We start from the raw sequence: 19,364 nt of genomic DNA on the forward strand, positions 1-19,364 counted from the left end.
TGTTAGTCAAAATGGAAATAAAGACATCATACTATATCATGGCCAAGTTAAGAGTCTTTTTTGAAAAATGTTTTTAATTTTCAAGGATTTTCATGTATCACCCTCTCTTTGAAGCTCGTCTACTGTTTAGAGAAGATCAGTGTTCTGAAATGACAGTGCCTTTATTGTATGCATATCTGTTGCAGTAAGAAAAGACTGGAGGAGGCCTTCTCTTAATCTTCCTGTTTAGATTATAGATTTCTCATCAACCCCGATACAGAATTTTATAAACTGTGTTTCACAGAATGTTATTCCTATAAAGTGTTCCGTGCTTTTCATAAGCAGGAAAACACTGCAAAGGCCTTTCTTTTGAGAACTCTAAATTTCTTTCTTTTTTTTTTTTTTTTTTTTTTTGAGAAGTCTAAATTTCTTTTTTTTTTTTTTTTTGAGAACTCTACATTTTTTTTTGAGAACTCTAAATTTCTTTCTTTTCTTTTTGAGAACTCTAAATTTCTTTCTTTCTTTCTTTCTTTCTTTCTTTCTTTCTTTCTTTCTTTCTTTCTCTTTCTTTCTTTCTTTCTTTCTTTCAGGAACTCTAAATTTCTATTAGTCTTCTGAAGGCTCTGAGAAGTCCTCTGAGAAGAAAGACAGTGTATTAAAAACTGAACCTCAGAATTCTTTCACCTTGAATAACATGCAGTCATATCACATGGTATACTTTGAGAGGTTGTACATTAATATATTGACACTGAGCAGATTTATTTAAAATCCCTAAGCATGCATAGAGGACTAAATTTTAAAAGGTCACTTCTTGAAAATCTTACAGTTGGTGCATTTTCCAAAGCCACTTAAATTCTTCTTTTCATGTACTTTTAAAATGATTAATAAGAAACCTTAAAAGGGATACTCTTCAAGTTCCTTCTTTGTCTCTTGGTTCCAGGTAAGATTGTGCTTTCTTAGGAACATTTAAATGCTTCCTACTCTGAAGAACTGGGGTGTGGAATTTCTGTAATTGAGATTGAGAGGGTGTTTTCTTCATGTATGCTTCTCCTGATATGCACATGCAAATTGCTCTAGGATCTGGTTTGCCATTTGGGTTTCAGGAAATATATCGCTGATAACTTAGGAAGTTCTTGGAGAGAGAACTGCCTCCCTGAGGCCTCTCTCCAGTTACAGATGGGCCCATTTCATAAATAACATAAAAATTTCCCTGTTTTCAAATAAAGCAGACTTTCAAATATGGCTTCCAAAATGTCAGCAGTGGGAAGGTCATGGACATCATTTATTCTAACCCTTACACCTTACAGATGAGTAAACAGAGGCCCTGACAGGTTGCCCAGCTAGTGTCTAGGGTTCCTATTTTCTGACCTTCAGTGCATGGTTGGTCCTTTCCAATGATCTGTAAGTAAAGGTCTTTTGATCCTGAGTCATTTGGGAGATTGGAGGGAAGGCCAGTTACATGATTGTGTGTCTTACTGTAGATAGATGGTTGAACTTATGATATTTTTTATTCTTTAAAACTTAGAATCTGTTGTTATTCATATGAAAATCTTTTTGTGTTTATTTAAAAAATTGTCTTACACTTTTACAGTTACATTTATTTCATACATTTATAATGTTATTTGGATATTCATAAAATGTATAGAAAAGTCCATACTTAATGATTTTTCAACATCAAATACTTTAGTTAAATAGTTTGCAAGACAAAGGCTATTGTCTGGCTGTCCTGCCTATATCCCTTTTTGTTATTTTTCATTAGTAGAAATGAAATGATGCACATTAAGGGTAATTTGCTCTGTGATATTTTATATCCACTAGATTGATGTCCAGAATAGTTCTAGACCATAACACTTGGAAGAGTGTAGACACTTAACTTTTCTCCTCCTCTCCTCTTCCCTCCTTTTATTAAAAAAGGAAAACATGAAAGAAATCCACCTGCCCTTTTTTAGGTGTAGAACCAAATTGTGTTACCAATTTTCTTAATGGAACTGCAGATACCCACGTTCTAAGAGTTCTTCTACTGGCTACATTGTAACCTCAGACAAACAGCATTTGTGTGGCCAGATTTCCTAATCTGTGGAATGGAATTAATAATTAAAATCGTTGCTTAATAACCAGGTCAGGTACGGGAATGGGAGGGAGTAATGAGGGAAATGGGATATGGGATAATTAATATTGTCTGAAAAAAATATATTCGCTTTTCGTATAGGTACTCTACTCTTATAGAACTAACTGCAAAAGTAAAACTTGATAAAAAAAAATCTCTACTTAAACTGTATTTGGAAGCTGGAGTGAGAAATCTTTGTTGAAGGCGTATGTTTGTAAAGGGTATGTATTTGGGAATCATGGTGTTGTGCCTCACAGGGAGGCTAATTAATGTCTTTTATTATATGAGTATAAGCCCTTGGCTATCAAAAGTCTGAGAGTGGTTCACAAAGGCTGAGCTGTAATGACCAGAAAGAAGGTTCTAGAAAGGACAGCACCAACACATCTTAGTCCGGCCCTCAGCAGTAGTCAAGCTAATAGACCTGCCTCCCACAGAGTGCTTGGAAGCCCTGGCCTGCCTTCAGTTCCACAGCAGGCCTGACTCAGGGTACGAAGCACCGCCTGTCTGCCTCGACTTAGCGCTCTGGCCTCAACAACACACGTACCTGCTTTAACTCCTTTTGTCCATGTTTCAGAGTGTTCCATCTCTGACAAATGCCTGGTCTCTCTCTTCTTCTTCATACTAAAACCTCTCAGGATTGGCCACATATTCTTCAGGGTGGCTTTCTTCTCCACATTACCGTGAAATTGCACTTGTCAACGTCATCGGTGACCTCCGGCTGTTAAGTCTAATAGACATTCTTCTAGATGGAATTTCCTTCATCTCAAACAGCCAACCCCACCACCTATTCTCTCCTTGAATAGTCAATCTCCTTTTGACTTTTCTGGGTTTTTTTTCCCTTAATTTATTTTTTTAATGTTTATTTATTTTTGAGAGAGAGAGAAAGAGAATGCAAGCAGGGGAGGGGCCGAGAGAGAGGGACACACAGAATGTGAAGCAGGGTCCAGGCTCTGAGGTGTCAGCACAGAGCCCAACGCGGGGCTCGAACCCACGGACCGTGAGATCATGACCCGAGCCGAAGTCGGACGCTTAACGGACTGAGCCGCCCAGATGCTCCTCCTTGTGGCTTTTCTGACTGTATTCTTCTGTTTTCTTCCTATCTTGTTGGGTCTTCTTCGTTCTTATTATGGGCCAAATAATTTTTCTATGGCCTAAGTTCTGTGTACTTTCCCCCACTGGGGGAAAGTGGTCTCTACCAGAGAGCACATTTCTTTCCCGACACTTCATGGCTATCCATCATTCTCATGCCCTTTTTAAGTTACCTAACCTTTGCCCCTCCCCCACCAGAATGTCAGTTTCATGTGGTTAATTACCTTGGTTTTGCTCCCCATTCCTTGTCTAGTACCTAGAACAGTCATAGTCATACGTGATAGGTGTCCAATCTATATTTGTTGAAGGAATTCAGTAAAAGGTAGCATTTAGGGGCGCCTGGGTGGCGCAGTCGGTTAAGCGTCCGACTTCAGCCAGGTCTCGATCTCGCGGTCCGTGAGTTCGAGCCCCGCGTCAGGCTCTGGGCTGATGGCTCGGAGCCTGGAGCCTGTTTCCGATTCTGTGTCTCCCTCTCTCTCGGCCCCTCCCCCATTCATGCTCTGTCTCTCTCTGTCCCAAAAATAAATAAAAAATGTTGAAAAAAAAAATTTAAAAGGTAGCATTTAATGACGTGTAACACAAGAACAGGCTACTTAGTTTTTTTGTCTTGTTTACTTTTTTATTTTCTTTGTGTTGCGAATTTTTTCTTTCTTCTAAAATTTATTTTATGGAAGTGCAGCCGACACACAATGTTACATTAGTTTCAGATGTACAAGGTGATGCAACATCTCTTTCTGTTGTGACGCTCACCACAAGTGTACCTACCATGTGTCACCATACAGTGCTGTTACAGTATCACTGACTGCATTCTCAGTGTTGCACCTTTTATTCCTATGATCCGTTCATTCCATAACTGGAGGCCTGGATCTCCCACTCCCTTCCCCCGTTGTGCCCAGTCCCCCACCCCCTTCCCTTCTGGCTACCATCAGTTTGTTCTCTGCATTTGAGTCTGTTTTTGCTTTTTGATTGTTGTGTGTTTTCAATTCCACATATAAGTGAAATCATGTGGTATTTGTCTTTCTCTGTATGACTTACTTCACTCAGCATAACACCCTCTAGGTCCATCCATGTTGTTGCAAATGGTAAGATATCATTCTTTTTTAAGGCTGAGTAATATCCCATTGTGCATATATACCACTTCTCCTGTATCCATTCATCTATATGGATGGACACTTGGGCTGGTTCTATATCTTGGCTATTATAAATAATGCCGCAGTAAACATAGGGGTGCATATATCTTTTTGAATTAGTTTGTTTTGTTTTCTTTGGGTAAATACTCAGTAGTAGAATTACTGGATCATATGATAATTTTAGTTTTAGTTTTTTTGAAGAACCTCCATACAATTTTCCACAGTGGCTGTACCAACTTACATCCCCACGACAGTGCACGAGGGTTTCCTTTCCCTACATCCTCACCACTCTCATTTCTTTCCTTTTTCATTCTATCCACTCTGACAGGTGTGAGGTGATATCTCCTTGTGGTTTTGATGTGCATTTCCCTGATGATGAGTGATATTGAGCATCTTTTCATGTGTCTGTTGGCCATCTGTATAACTTCTTTGGGAAAATGTTTATTGAGGCCTTCTGCCCATTTTTAATTGGATTATTTGTTCTTTGTGGTGTTGAGTTGCATAAGTTCTTTATATGTTTTAGATATTAACCCCTTGTCAGATATGTCATTTGCAAATATCTTCTCCCATTCAGTAGGTTGCCTTGCTGTTTTGTTGATGGTTTCCTTTGATGTTCAAAACCTTTCATTTTGATGTAGTCTCAATAGTCTCATGTTTGCTTTTGTTTCCTTTGCCTGAGGAGACCTATCTAGCAAAGGCCAAGGCCAATGTGAAAGAAATTACTACCTCTGTTTTCTCATAGGAGTTTTACGGTGTCAGTTCTTACATTTAGGTCTTTAATCCGTTTTGAGTGTATTTTCATGTATGGGGTGGGGATCACCATTTTTTGAAGACATTGTCTTTTCTCCCTTGTTTATTCTTACTTCCTTTGTCATAGATTAATTGATCATATAAATGTGCCTACATTATAGGCTTATTTCTGGGCTATTCTGTTCATTGGTCTATATGTCTGTTTTTGTGCCCATATCATACAGTTTTGATTCCTACAGCTTTGTGTAGTATATCTTGAAATCTGGGATTGGGATACCTCCAGCTTGTTTTTTCTCAAGATCGCTCTGAGTCTTTTGTGGTTCCAGACAATTTTAGGATTATTTGTCCTAGTTCTATAAGAAACACTGCTGGTATTTTGAGAGAGGTTGCATTGAGTTTGTAAACTGCTTAGGGGGTAGGATGGACATTTTAACAATATTAATTCCTTCAGCCCATGAGCATGGAAGGTCTCACCATTTGTTTGTGTCTTCAGTTTCTTTCATCAGTGTTTTATAGGTTTCACAGTACAGGTCTTTCACCTCCTTGGTTAAATGTATTCCTAACTATTTTATTCTCTTTGGTGCAATTGTAAATGCAATTGTTAATTTCTCTTTATGCTAATTTGTTATTAGTGTGTAGAAACACAACTGATTTCTGCGTATTCATTTTATATCCTGCAGCTTTACTGAAATGTTACTTGGTTGTTTTAAATACATCAGGGAAAACGATCGGAACTAAGCGGAAATGCTGTTAACATGGTATTCACACAGCTTTCTTGGGGGCGGGGGGAGGGTCTTTTTTTTCCATTGCAAAACACTTTTGGGCTTACGTGCATGTATGTGGTTGCTCAGTTTTTGTTTTTGCTTTCAAGTGTGCAAGACGGTATTATTAGCCATCATTACAGTGCCATACATTAGACCCCCCCAGAACTTACTCGTTAACTGAAAAGTTTATGTTTTTTGATCATCATCTCCCATTTCTCCCAGCTCCAGCCCCTGGCAACCACCATTCTGCTCCCTGTTCTTGTAAGTTAAACTTTTTATATTCCACATATAAGGGAGATTATATAGTACTTATCTCTGTCTACCTGACTTAGTAATTAGTATTATGTCCTCAAAGTTTATCTATGTTTTTGCAACGGCTGAACAATACTCCACTGTTTCTATGCATACCACATTTTCTGTATCCATTCGTTCATCTGTTGATGAACAAGTTAGGTTGTCCCCACGCCTTGGCTATTACGAACAATGCTGCTGTGAACGTGCAAGGGCAGACACCTCTTCGAGACACTCGTCTCATTTCCTTCAGACGTGCACCCAGAGCGGCATCGCCACATTATATTGCAGCTCTGAAACAGAACAGAGTGTCCAGAAACAGCCCATACATTCAAGCATGTACCGTCAACAAATCCTTGACAAAGGCACAAGAATACACGATAGGAAAGGGGTAATCTCTTCAGTAAATGGTGTTGAGAAAAGCTGGGTGTCCACATGCAAAAGAACGAAATTGGGGGGCGCCTGGGTGGCGCAGTCGGTTAAGCATCCGACTTCAGCCAGGTCACGATCTCGCGGTCCATGAGTTCGAGCCCCGCGTCAGGCTCTGGGCTGATGGCTCAGAGCCTGGAGCCTGTTTCGGATTCTGTGTCTCCCTCTCTCTGCCCCTCCCCCGTTCATGCTCTGTCTCTCTCTGTCCCAAAAATAAAATAAAAAAACGTTGGAAAAAAAAAATAGCCTTTCATTCAGTTAAAAAAAAAAAAAAAAAGAACGAAATTGGACCACTATGTTACAGCACTCAAAAAAATTGAAATAGATTAAAGACTTAAGTATAAGGCCTGAAACTACAAAACCCCTAAAAGAAAACATAGGGTGTAAGCTCCTTGACATCAGTCTTGGCAGTGATGTTTGAGATCTGATACCAAAAGCACAGGCAACAGAAACAAAAATAAACAAAGTATACTCATTAAACTAAAAGGCTTGTCTGCACAGAAAGGAAACCATCAGCAAAATGAAAAGGCAGCCTACCAAATGGGAGAAAATATCTGTAAACCGTATATCTGAAAGAAGTTGCTATCTAAAATACAGAAGAGACTCGCACAACTCAAAAGCCAAAAAAAAAAAAAAAAAAGAAAAAGAAAAAAAGAAAAAAAAACGGCAAATAATCCAATTAGAGATTGGGCTAAGGACCTGAATAGACATTTTTTCAAAGAAGACATACACACAGCCCACAGGTACATGAAAAAGTTCTCAGCACCACTAATCATCAGGGAAATGCTATTATCAAAAAGACAAGAAATAACAAGTGTTGATGAGGATGTGGAGAAAAGGAATCCTTGTGCACTGTTGGTGGGAACATAAATTGGTACAGCCATTATGGAAAACAGTATGAAGTTTCCTCAAAAAGTTAAAAATAGAACTACCCTTTGATCCAGCTCGGTTTTGCTTATTTATAAATTTAGACCAGGGACTCTGGATCAAAATCTTTTATGATCTGTTTCAACCACAGTTGTTTTGAGTGCACATGCACTTTCCTGACTTATGTTGTCAGGACAAATGTACTTACTACGTGTACCTTTTTGCTGTGCTTAAAAAACCACTTGGGAGCAATGGAAATTTTAGTAATGCTCCTCTGGGTTAGCTGCAATTGACTAGAAAACTCCTTTATAACAGCCAACTTGAGACTTTTGAAAAAACTCAGACTAAAGGAGCTAATAGTTGTGACACAGTACTTTTTTCCCTCATACCTGTGAGATAGGGGTTGTACATTTTTAATATCCTTCAGTCCAGTGGTTCTCAGAGTTCCACAGACCAACAGCACTGACCATCACCTGAGAACTTGTTAGAAGCACCAGCCTGGTTCTATAGGATCAGGAGTTTTGGGAGCGGGGTCTCATAATCTGTGTTTCAACAACCCCTCCTGGTGATTCTGATGGATGCTCAAGTGTGAGAACCACATTCCTTTTTTAGAGAAAAAAAGAATTTAAATACAAAGTATAAACATCCAGTTATCTGCATGTAATGGTAATAGGATGATACAAATTTGAAGTTTCAATTCCAATACCTTGTCCATTATCAACATGTATAGTAATGAAAATCCTACGGATGAATGAGAAAGTTCAATTAGTTGCTGCCAGAAAGCTTAACATTCATTCTTTCATTTCCTCCCTAGTCGTTTTGGCAACAAATCAATAAATGCATTTAGTTTTTACTTACTTGAAATAAGCTTGCCTTCTGAATGTAAATCAAGCCAAGTGTTTTGTTAGTGATTCTGAGTAGTATTTCTTACTTTATATTTTAATCTGTTGTTTTTTATTCTTGGGTAATAATAAGAGGTTAAGTGTCGTGTCACGTGAATTCCTTTCTGAACTACTGTTTTCCCCCTGGTGTCTTTCACAAAATGGATATGTCACCGCTCCTCTGTTGCATCCTCTGGCTTCAGTCTGACTTGAAGTATTCAAGAGGAGATCTGTTTGGAAACTCAAATAAATCATACATGCCGGCCAGCCAGAGATTATATACCGTATGAACGCAGTTTGTGGAAGGTTCCAAATAATGTGGCTCCTTCCATGCGGGGCATTTGTGATGCACATAAAACCTTCATAATGGAAAACTGTTGAAGGCAAGGCTCTTGATTTCAAGCAACAGAAACCAACTCTGGCTTCTTTCAGCAAAACACAGGATTTATCGAAAGGTATTTGTGACTGAAGAAGTCTGCAGAGTATGACTGAAAAAGGTTAGGCAGCACCCAGACCATAGATAAAACCCCGTCCAAGAAGCCCAATGTGCCTCTGCTACCACTAAATTCTGCTCATGACTATGTAAGAGGGGTAGCAGTTCTCTTTTTTGAAAAATATTTACTTACTTATTTTTGAAAGAGAGCATTGTGGAGAGAGAGAGGGAGACAGAGAATCCCAAGGAGGCTCCACGCTGTCAGCACAGAGCCCAACACGGGGCTTGAACTCCCAAACCATTAGATCATGACCTGAGCCAAAACCAAAGTCGGGCACTTAACCGACTGAGCCACCCAGGTGCCCCAACAATTCCTCACCCACGTGATTCACCTCATACCGATTAAGTGAGATAATATATCTCCCATATTTAAAAATAATTCCTCCTAGTTCCCAAATTTTCCAAGTTCTCCGTGGTGCTCTCAAAGTTTTAGAAAATATTTAAAAGACATTCTGGCTGCCTTCAGTTACCTATTTCCTCAGTCTACTCCAATAAATCAAATATTGCTATCAGGACACTGAAACACTCTGGAATAAGATCACCTCCTATCATGTCTGATGAACATGTTCCAGAATCATGTCACATGACTCACCTGCAGCACTGGGACCCGTTTGCCACTCCCTTTTCTCATGGTTTCCAGCTACCTCCTTGGCTTCAGGCTTTTTTTTTTTTTTCAGGTTATTTCTCTGGCTGGAACATTCCTTCACCTTTCCGGACCCAAGCCTCCTTACCCCTGCCCCACGTTAGTACTAAATTCAGATTTCTTGCCAGAGTTCATAACAGTGTTTTTCAAACTTGTAAACTACCATCCACAGTTAGATGTACATTTTATCCTCAGGTCAATGCACACGTGAGCATATGCATGCACACACCATGTATTTATATGATAGAAACAAACGTTCCTCAAAATAACCCTTCGCCTCACTAGGTATAATATGCTAGCCTGTCGGCTGGCCACGCTAGTCTCTTTTTGTAATGCTGTTGTGACCTGTTAAAACTGTAAATGTGACCGACAGTTTAAAAAAATATTTAAGCTATTTGCATGTTTAATATTTTACCTACGTTTTAAACCTCACTTCTTTCTAATATCCTTCTCATTTCTAATTTCTTCCTAAATATCAGGATCTTTGTCGTGCTGTGACTTTGCACATGCTGTGCTCTCTTCCCGATAGGTTTTTCTTTCCGCTTTCCATAGAGAGGACCCCTTTTCCTCTTTTAGTTTTAATCTACATATCTCTTCTTTGGGGTTACATTACTTGACTGATATGCTCCCTTCCATTTATTATCTTTCGTATTCAATTTTTATTTCATGAACTTAGGAAAATTCCTAATTATCTTATTTCATATATTTGTGATCACCTACTCCTTATATCATATAGCCCTTAATGACAGTAGATGTCCTGTCTGTCTTGTTCCTTTTATTCTGGGTGCTAGAATAGATGCCCAGTAAATATTTGTTACAAGAACGTGTACAGAGTAGCCAGTGAAGAATAAAACATTATACCAATGTAAGATATTATCATGATCCACATTACCATATTCTGTCTTCATAATAAATTTTATGTAATAAAACTTGCAAGAGGGCGCCTGGGTGGCGCAGTCGGTTAAGCGTCCGACTTCAGCCAGGTCACGATCTCGCGGTCCGTGAGTTCGAGCCCCGCGTCAGGCTCTGGGCTGATGGCTCAGAGCCTGGAGCCTGTTTCTGATTCTGTGTCTCCCTCTCTCTCTGCCCCTCCCCCGTTCATGCTCTGTCTCTCTCTGTCCCAAAAAAATAAATAAATGTTAAAAAAAAAAAATTAAAAAAAAAATAAAATAAAAAAAAACTTGCAAGATATTTTATTTCCTTAATTTACCATTTTCATGCCATTGCTTAATTTTGTAGTTGACTGGCTTATTGGTGGGAGGATATTCAAAACCTGGGTAAAACACAAAGCACGTAGTTTGCAGATATTATATAGCTGGACTTGCGGATAAGACACTTGACGCTAAAGAAAATAGAAAATAGGTTATAGCTAGGGTAAATTGACATAATCATTCTAGTAAATAAGCGGGCTGGGACTATTCAGGGTCATGCTTAGCCAGAGTGTATGCTGAGGCATCATGGGATACAAACAGCACTAATTTCCTGAATTCACTGGATCAGTCCTGACATTCACACAGAACCTTATAAAAGAGTCAGCTACGAAGAAGCTTCTGGAACATTTTCTGGAACGTATGTGTTGGAAATTTGGGGGGGGGTTGGGAAATAGTGTGCAAGCCATAACTCACATGTATTCATGATACGTTATGAAAGATAGGCTGATCTCAGGTATCAGAATTAAAGAGTCGTTGCTTCTACTACGTAAGAAAGAACTGTTTTGGCTGTTGTCTGCTTTTTTTTTTTTTTTTTACATACATTTTTCAGTATTTATCCAGGAGTTTAGAGCATGCAGACATGACAGAGAACTTTAGGAGTTATCTGTGCATGGCTCTGGCTCCAGCTCCAGGCAGAAATCCAGCACTGGGTTAATGCTTATCTTCTTAACCTTTGAAGGACAGGACTAAGGATATTGTGGTCTGCCTCTGTGACCCAGTTTAAGAGTCTCCTCTCTTCCCACTGTAAGTGTTGATTTGTCAGAGACAAATTCAGAAACCATTCACGACACTTGATTTCGTGATAAAATGTGTTCTTCCCTGCCCCTCCCCCCCAGCTGAAATTGTCAGTCTTTACCCCAATATGTGTTTGTGCAGTAGCCAAGACTTTTCCCCCCACGTGATGTCAAATATGGATGAGGCACATCCTTCAGTGACTTTTCCCCTCCTCGCGTTCTTTTCTCACTTTCTAGCTCACGAATCATCTCTAACTACTAGAAGGATGTATGAAAATAAAAGTCAATTGCCATATTTTCATACTGATTTGCGGGCTATAGAGATTTTGTATACCTACGGTGCATTTGTTTGTATTACCCTTGTTCACTGAGTACTTAGTATATCGAGGAGGCATGTCCAACAGATGGAGTGATTCAGATCCCTAGGAGCGTTTCTCTTATGATAGAGTGGCGATCTACTCTACTCTACTCTTGGTTCTTCCATGATCTTAGACCCTCTAAACTCCAAGTGTGAGGCGGTTATGTGTCCTCTGAAACAACCCTGCCCTGTCCATCTCTCCTTGTTGATCACTGCGCGTCTGTCTTCTGCGATTGTGGTGCTAGGAGATAGTGAGCTCAGGTGTAAGGAAATCCCCAGTAGCCACAGGAAGTTCATGCATTCCCTGGACCACCTTGTAGAGATTTCTTCCCATGGTCGTTCACAAATATTTTTGACATGCATAAAAAGTTATTTCTTTGTGATGAAATGGTTGAAAGCATGGGCTAAGTGCAGACTCCAAATCTTTTTTTTTTTTTTTTTTTTAGCTGTTTGCTTTGGGCAAGGCTATGTAATCTATCTAACCTTTTCTAAACAATTACTCACCTTGTCTGTGAAATAGAAATTAGAATAGTACCCATCTCGTAGAGTTGTAATGAGGATTAAATGAGTTAACATCTGAAAAGCACGTAAAATAGTGCCTGTTGCATCAGAACTGGTCAGGAAATATTCTCTATTATTAGCTATTGGGTGTTTCATTTGTGAAATCAAGTTAGTGCTAGAAGCACGCGTAATCATTTTGTTTGGACCATGAAAAGGAAGGCCAGCAGCATACCCACCTTTGTGGAAATATTTATTGTCACCTATTTATTTCTACACTTTACTTGGCTTTACTTAAATAGCAACAAAAGACGGTTATTTTCAGCGCAATGACATAGGGTCATTGTCATATTTGGATAAATTAAAGTGACTGCATTTCTCTTTTTTACCTAAATTTGAAATCAACATGGCTATTCTTTGAAATATAAATGGACTTCCAGTTGGGAAATAGAACCGTGATGTATATGTATTTTAAATGACATCTTTCTATGTGTAAAAAAGCGTTCTCTGTGGAGTTATTTCAATCATCACCCCAAACTAAATTTTGTACTTGGATCTGTGCTCTTTCAGGAAAGCAGTAACTTTACCGAGTGGAGAATACTTTTAGAACATCTTTATTATTTTACTAGAATGTACATTATAAATTATATTACAAGTATCCATCGTAATGGGTTTAAATGACCTGCTTTCAGCGACACCAAAACATCTCGGAATAGTTTACGTAACTTCTCATGTGTTCACAAAACAAAGAAGGATTTATGTTTTAGAAATTGATGAAAGTGGCTATTATGTCAAATATACTTTTAAATAGAATCGTATTTTTATTTGTTGACTAGTGTGCCTGCTGGATACCAGCAGGTGCGTCAAGTGTTGAGGGCACAGATGGGAATAAAATGTGATTTCACAGGAGTACGGAGACATGAGGAAATCAGCAGTAAGTGCATTACTGGAAATTAGCAGTAAGTGTTTCAGGTTTGCACAGGTTGTTGGGAGACGACAGGGAACAAACGGAACAGCCCTACTGGGAGTGGCCATAGACGGCAAGGGGTGCAGAAAAATAATTCTGGGAGGAACCAGTGAAAAGGTCCGCGTGGTGTGAGTGAGGAAAGCTTTTGAGGACATGGCTAGTCCCACGTCCAGAGAGCACGGGGGGGGGGGGGGGGGGGGGGGGGGGGGGGGGAACCGGCCCTCGCAGCTTCCTGTAAGGCAGATCAAGGGTTTAGAATTTCTTCTGGAGGCCAGGGAGATTCATGGAGAGGTTTTTAAGAAAACTTTTATTTTCGGATTTGAATTTTAGAAAAGTTAGTTCCCCTGGCCGCAGATCTGAAGACGGATTGGAAGAGAACCAAGTTAGAGGAAAGAAAGCCAGTGAGAGGGCAATTATAAAAGAGAATATTGTGAGTGGAGGCAGTGAGTATGAAAATGGAAAGGAGAATTGAAAAATTGTTTAGAAGGTAAAATTAGGAAGACTTAGTGACTGATGTCGGGCTGGACAAGGAAAGAGTCAGTAATAATTTCCAAAGCTGAGGGTGGTGGTGCTGCCCTCCGCCTGGAAGTGGGGGGACTATGCGAAAAGGAGCAAGAGAGATGGAGAATTTCTTTCTGGTCGAATGTTAAATTTTACACAGGGGACTTCCCATGTATCGTGGGGTTTCCTGGTAGAGATACCCAGGTGGCTGTTAGAAACCAGATTTTAAATTCTTAAAGATATAATCACAAAGTAGAGAGAGAGATTAATTTAGGTAAGGTCATTTACTATGAGCATGGTAAAAAGAGGTGATCTGAATAAAAAGGAGAAAGAAAAAAACTAAAAATGGAGACCTCAGAAACTCTTAGTATTTAAAATCCCAGAAAGCTGGAGCTTCCAAAAGGTTTTTGAAAAGTAATGGTGGAAAAAAGTGGAGAAGAAATGCTATAGAAACTTAAGAAATGAGAGAGGTTAGGACCGAGTTACTTTATGCATACATAGAGGGGAGCCGAGAACATAGACACCAAACTATCTGGAGTGGCTAGCTCTGGAGTGTGGCAGGTTGAAGAGAATGATGATAGAACCGGGAATTTTAATATTTGACTTTTTGATATTTGAATTTTTTTAAGTAAAAGTATTTTATACCTCTCCGTCCTACTTTTGCAACTTGTGGTGAGCTTCTAATTATTTCAGAATGAGAAGTGAAAAGCCAAAGTCAGGTTAAAATTTGAGTTAGAGTCCATTGGAGATGGAAAATAAATCAGGCAAATAAGCTACTTAATCAGAACAGGAGAAGGAAGGAAAGGGCTCCACGGAGCGGTCAACAACGTTATGCTACAGACTGGTCAAAAAAGATAAGGATTGGGGCGCCTGGGTGGCGCAGTCGGTTAAGCGTCCGACTTCAGCCAGGTCACGATCTCGCGGTCCGTGAGTTCGAGCCCCGCGTCAGGCTCTGGGCTAATGGCTCAGGGCCTGGAGCCTGCTTCCGATTCTGTGTCTCCCTCTCTCTCTGCCCGTCCCCTGTTCATGCTCTGTCTCTCTCTGCCCCAAAAATAAATAAACGTTGAAAAAAAAAATTAAAAAAAAAAAAAAAGATAAGGATTGACTGCAGCCTTTTAGCTTGGTATTTAGATTTGGTCACAAGTGACCTTATTAAAAGCAACTGCATTGAGAAGCCAAGGGCAGAAGCTTAACTCCACGTGTTGCCAAGTGGAAAGTGAGGGCATGCAAAGATGGCACAGTCTTCTCCTCCAACAGAAACCTGAGTGTGAAGGAAGAGAAGGGGGTAGAGAGCGGGACTGAGGGTCTAGGGTGAGTGAACAAGGTCCTTACGGTGGCCAGAAAGAGATCCAAGCCCGCTCCCTTGGTCATGAAAGCTGCTTAGCGGCCATCCAGGAATGGGGAGTAGCAGGGCGAGTTGACTCATCAGCCCCCTTCCTAAAACTGGGATCCGCAGGAAGTGTTGTAAGGAATCGGACAAGTTGTTCAGGAAGATTTCTTACATGGACGAGACCTGAACTTATCTATACGCTGGAGGTAGGCACTAGCTGAGGGCAAAAAAGCTCTCAAGTACAGAGGAATGCTGAGGTACTCTAATTTGGGAAGTCAACCCAACTATGTCCGGAGTAAGTTTCATGCAAAAATGCCAAACTTGCCTTGTTCCAAAGGGTAATAAGCTAACTGATGTCATTTAAACATATATTCACGCTAGAAAAAAAAAATCATTCAGATGATAGAAATAAGCTACTAAATTGCTTCCTTTCTCCTTCTTCTTCTAAAGCCGAACAACAACTTACCCTTACACAGAAACGCAGATGTACAGCCAAAACACTGGAGGGAATTACTTTGATACTCAAGGGAGTTCTGCGCAGGTGACTACCGTGGTTTCGTCCCACAGCATGGTGGGCACCGGTGGGATTCAGATGGGCGTCACCGGAGGACAACTCATCAGCAGCTCTGGAGGAACCTATCTTATCGGCAATTCTATGGAGAACTCTGGTCACTCAGTGACACACACTACTCGGGCCTCCCCAGCGACAGTAAGTATTTCAGTTTTGACTTGTTCCATTTAGCTTCTTGCTAGCGCCTACGGTACATTTTCCTCTCTGGAGGGGAGAAAACAACACAGACTGGGCTGGGCAAGACTGTGTCGAGCAGTTTGAGTACTGTGGCATTACCCAGGGTGTGGTACGTGTGGTATTATTGTGCAGAACAATATTGATGTTGTGGCCCACAATTAGGTGAATTGGGAAGTTGTTATTAATAATGGAAAGATGGGTGTGTCTTACTCATTAATGCTGATTTTCATAGGCTTCCTTCAGTGATATTCAGTAAAATTAATTTCTGTGGAAAGAAATTACTTTCGTATTATGTGGATTGACACCGCTTTATGAGATAAAAGCCAGGAAGTAATAGAGTAAAATACAACTTAGTTTGGAATTTTCACGAACAGTGATATTTATGTTAACTCATCACTGGAGAAGTTACCATATGTAGAATAGCATTTCCCAAACCTTACATATTTAGTTTGGCCATATTCACACCACCTCTACTGTTATTTACTTAACGTATTTTTAAAATGGATTCACTTCTAAAACCGTGTGTCCTTTTTTTCTAAAGTCCATGAAAACCCATACTTAAATAGTGACAACAAAAGTGTTTACCCAGGTGCCATATTGTAAAGTCAGTTTGCATTCTGCCACAGAGACGCTTGGGAAAGCACTGATCTAGGTGATTCCAGCAAAAAAGCATCCACGTTGGCTCTGATGATAGGCATGAGGAAGCCGAACACACCTACATATTTGAATTTTCACGCTTTTAAAGTTTAAGAAAAATACTTATTTTGACACAAGAAATTGTCACGTGTTGAAAGGCCGTCATAGAAGTAGGAATCGAAAGCTGTGGAGAATTCGATATCATCAAACTCTATCCCAAGGTTTCCCTGCTCACCGCAGCTAAGTGTAAGGAGAATATTCGCCTGGAGGAAGTGGCAATGGAATTGAGCTCATAGGTGCCTCATGTGAAGGGGAGCTGGGGATTTGAATTCAGTGCATTTCGTGATCTTACCGTATGTTTTGTTCTTACAACGAAACAGAGATAGAAACACACTTGGTAGAAAATAATTACGAGAGGCTTTATAGCTCTCATTTTATGGATTTTCCTCGAGATATAATATGTACTTGGTAAGTATTTTGTACGTAATTTTTTGGTTGGTAATCAATACACGTGTTCATACTTTTCATCATTTAGTACCTTTTCCCTACTCCATTTCTTAAAGCCCATTATATTTAATCTACCATTTCCTGCTAACATCAGAACAAGATGACCTAGCCATTCTGAGGGAGAGCTCTTTTTTGTACTTTTTTTCTTTGTGTTGTGAAGCATTTCTTATGTGTGTCCGTCTCTTGCTTTTAATAACACTAAATGTGGCATCCCCAAACTTTTTTTGTCACGCCAGGATATTTATGTAGATTAGGGACGCAATCATGGCTTCTCTGGACCTCAGTTCCCCTCGCAGCAAAACAAGGGCTTAGTTAAACCGAGTGATTTCCTGATTTCCTCCCAGCTTTAAAAATCATAATATTTACAAAGGAATCGTAAAATGTTCTAGATGTAAAAGTAACTCCACCCTGACCATTAAAGGAAAAGAGGTAGATTAGGTGCTGGTACTTTATAGCGCGCCTGGTAAGGGCCCCCCAGAAAAGTCATTTTCAGTGGAAAGAGAAACACTTGTCATTTATCAAGGCCTTAGGAAGACTGACGAATGGGGAGAAAGAGTTCTTTCCCACTTTGCTTTCATCACCCTCTCCCATGCTGGCGTACCATCTGTCCATCCCCAATCCTTCTCCTGGCTCTCCTGCTTGCCTTCACACTGAAGGCAGCCTCGCTGTTAAACATCTTCATCCACTTGATGGGGGTTTACTAAATGTATGAGCGTTATCGCTGAGTTAATGAAATTGATTATTCTGGGTCGTGGTGATACAGGTGCAAACGTAACGAAGGAAGTCTTATAGGTTTTGTTTTGTTGGTTTTCTACGTAGACCGTGAGAAGTGGCATTGCTCCTTAAGTTATCCATCACACAGATTTGGTGTGTGATTTTTATTATCTTAATTGGTAAATTAAACTAACACTTAAAATAACTGAATTATAATCACCGGGAATAGTGGAAACCTCTTTAAAAAAAATAGTCAATTCATAGTGTTAATTGTATATATTAATTTATTCTCACCAAATTAATGTTTAAGGGTAATATTTAAGGATGTTCTTTGGTAGCTTGTTTTCTTCTTTTACAAGAAAATTTCCTTTTTAGCAAAAGGAGTAAAAAAGTGAAATAAAAAGATGGCTTTTGCACGGAAAACTCATAAGGTGCCTTCTCAAAGCACATGTGACAGTGTCCTGTGATGGATACATACTGTCTAAATATACATCTGCTAGTGTTTATTGTATTATCTTACATCTATGACCAAGATTTATATTTGATTTAGACCCCCCCCCCGATAGTCCTGAATATCTTCATCTCCATCATTCACAGCTGTGTGCACAGTTTCACATCTGTTACTGTAGTAAAGCTAACAAAGTTGAAGGGCCGTGAAACCTATTTAAGATTTTCTACCATTCTCCTTTTGCCAAACGTTAGAAAATGTGTGGCTTCTGATTGTTTAGACTCCTAGAACTCAAGATTTTTTGAGAGAGCCCATGTCCTTAAAGGGAATTTACTGATTTTCATGTAGCTTTTTCATTCTCTGCACACCCAAACAAAGAATGTGCATGAGCACAATCTCTAACAACTTGTTGGCCAAGACTCAAGGCATTTCTTTCAAACATTGAGCGGGGCTGTGCCATTGAAGTTTCTTTCTCTGGCTGTTCTATAGAGTTCAGCCTATCACCTGTGGCATGCCTAACACAGCTGACCAGGTAGCAGTGGCCTCTGCTGTGGTCAGAATTCCCTCCTGGGAAATAGTCAGTTGGGCTGTTCCTTAAGAGGCTATAATAAGTGGAATGTGTAGTCAGTTGATTTGGTTGATGCGGAGCTAGTTTGAGCTCTTGGGAACAACACAAACCTTTACTCGGTTTATGGGTAGCAAGGTTTCCTGCTCCAGTTCTCAGAATCATTGCCTTCGCTCTCTTATATCTGGCCTCAGTCTGTACAGAAATACGTCTATCTGAATTTAGTAGGAATAACTTCTGAATCAAAGGAAGGTTTACTCCAATGTGCAAACCAGTTCCTAGGATATGCCAATGGGAACGAAAAGATCATTTTACATTGACGCCGTTACTAAGAAAAATAAAGAAATAGCACTTGAAATATTTTCTGACCTAGTCTCAGTATACAACCATCTGTCTTATACTAGAAGGCTCTCTGCATCATTAACAGAGGATTTGCTTTTGAGCATATGATTTCCTTTAGTTTCATACCTTTAAGTGAAAAAATATTTTATATAACATGTTTTCGTATTTGATCCCTGCATTGTAAAAATGTCCAGATTTCAAGTTACGTAGAAATATCAGAATTTTCTAAAAGATTATGATAGTAACAAATATAGTTTTATTTTACGAATGTATTATGGTATAAACCACTGACATTCAGATTTGGCCAAAATACTACTTCTCCTTTTACTTACTCTATTTTTTTTTACTTGGTCAGTGGGGTCCATGTGTATAAACTTTATAT

The 19,364-nt window shown here is 39.6% G+C and overlaps 1 protein-coding gene across 12 annotated transcripts in view; it reads left to right on the forward strand.

Annotated features, from left to right (window-relative positions):
- RFX3 (regulatory factor X3) overlaps positions 1-19,364 on the forward strand; it is a 298,993-nt gene that overhangs the window by 176,673 nt on the left and 102,956 nt on the right. For all 12 annotated transcript variants that reach the window (XM_086684922.1, XM_086684915.1, XM_086684918.1 and 9 more), the window contains one exon: positions 15,473-15,731. In XM_086684922.1, the coding sequence (XP_086541048.1) occupies positions 15,473-15,731 (259 nt within the window). The remainder of the gene's footprint in view (positions 1-15,472; positions 15,732-19,364) is intronic.

This window comes from Puma concolor, chromosome D4, assembly GCF_028749965.1.
Source record: "Puma concolor isolate L17-30 chromosome D4, mPumCon1.1.hap2, whole genome shotgun sequence".
Classification (NCBI taxonomy): domain Eukaryota; kingdom Metazoa; phylum Chordata; class Mammalia; order Carnivora; family Felidae; genus Puma; species Puma concolor.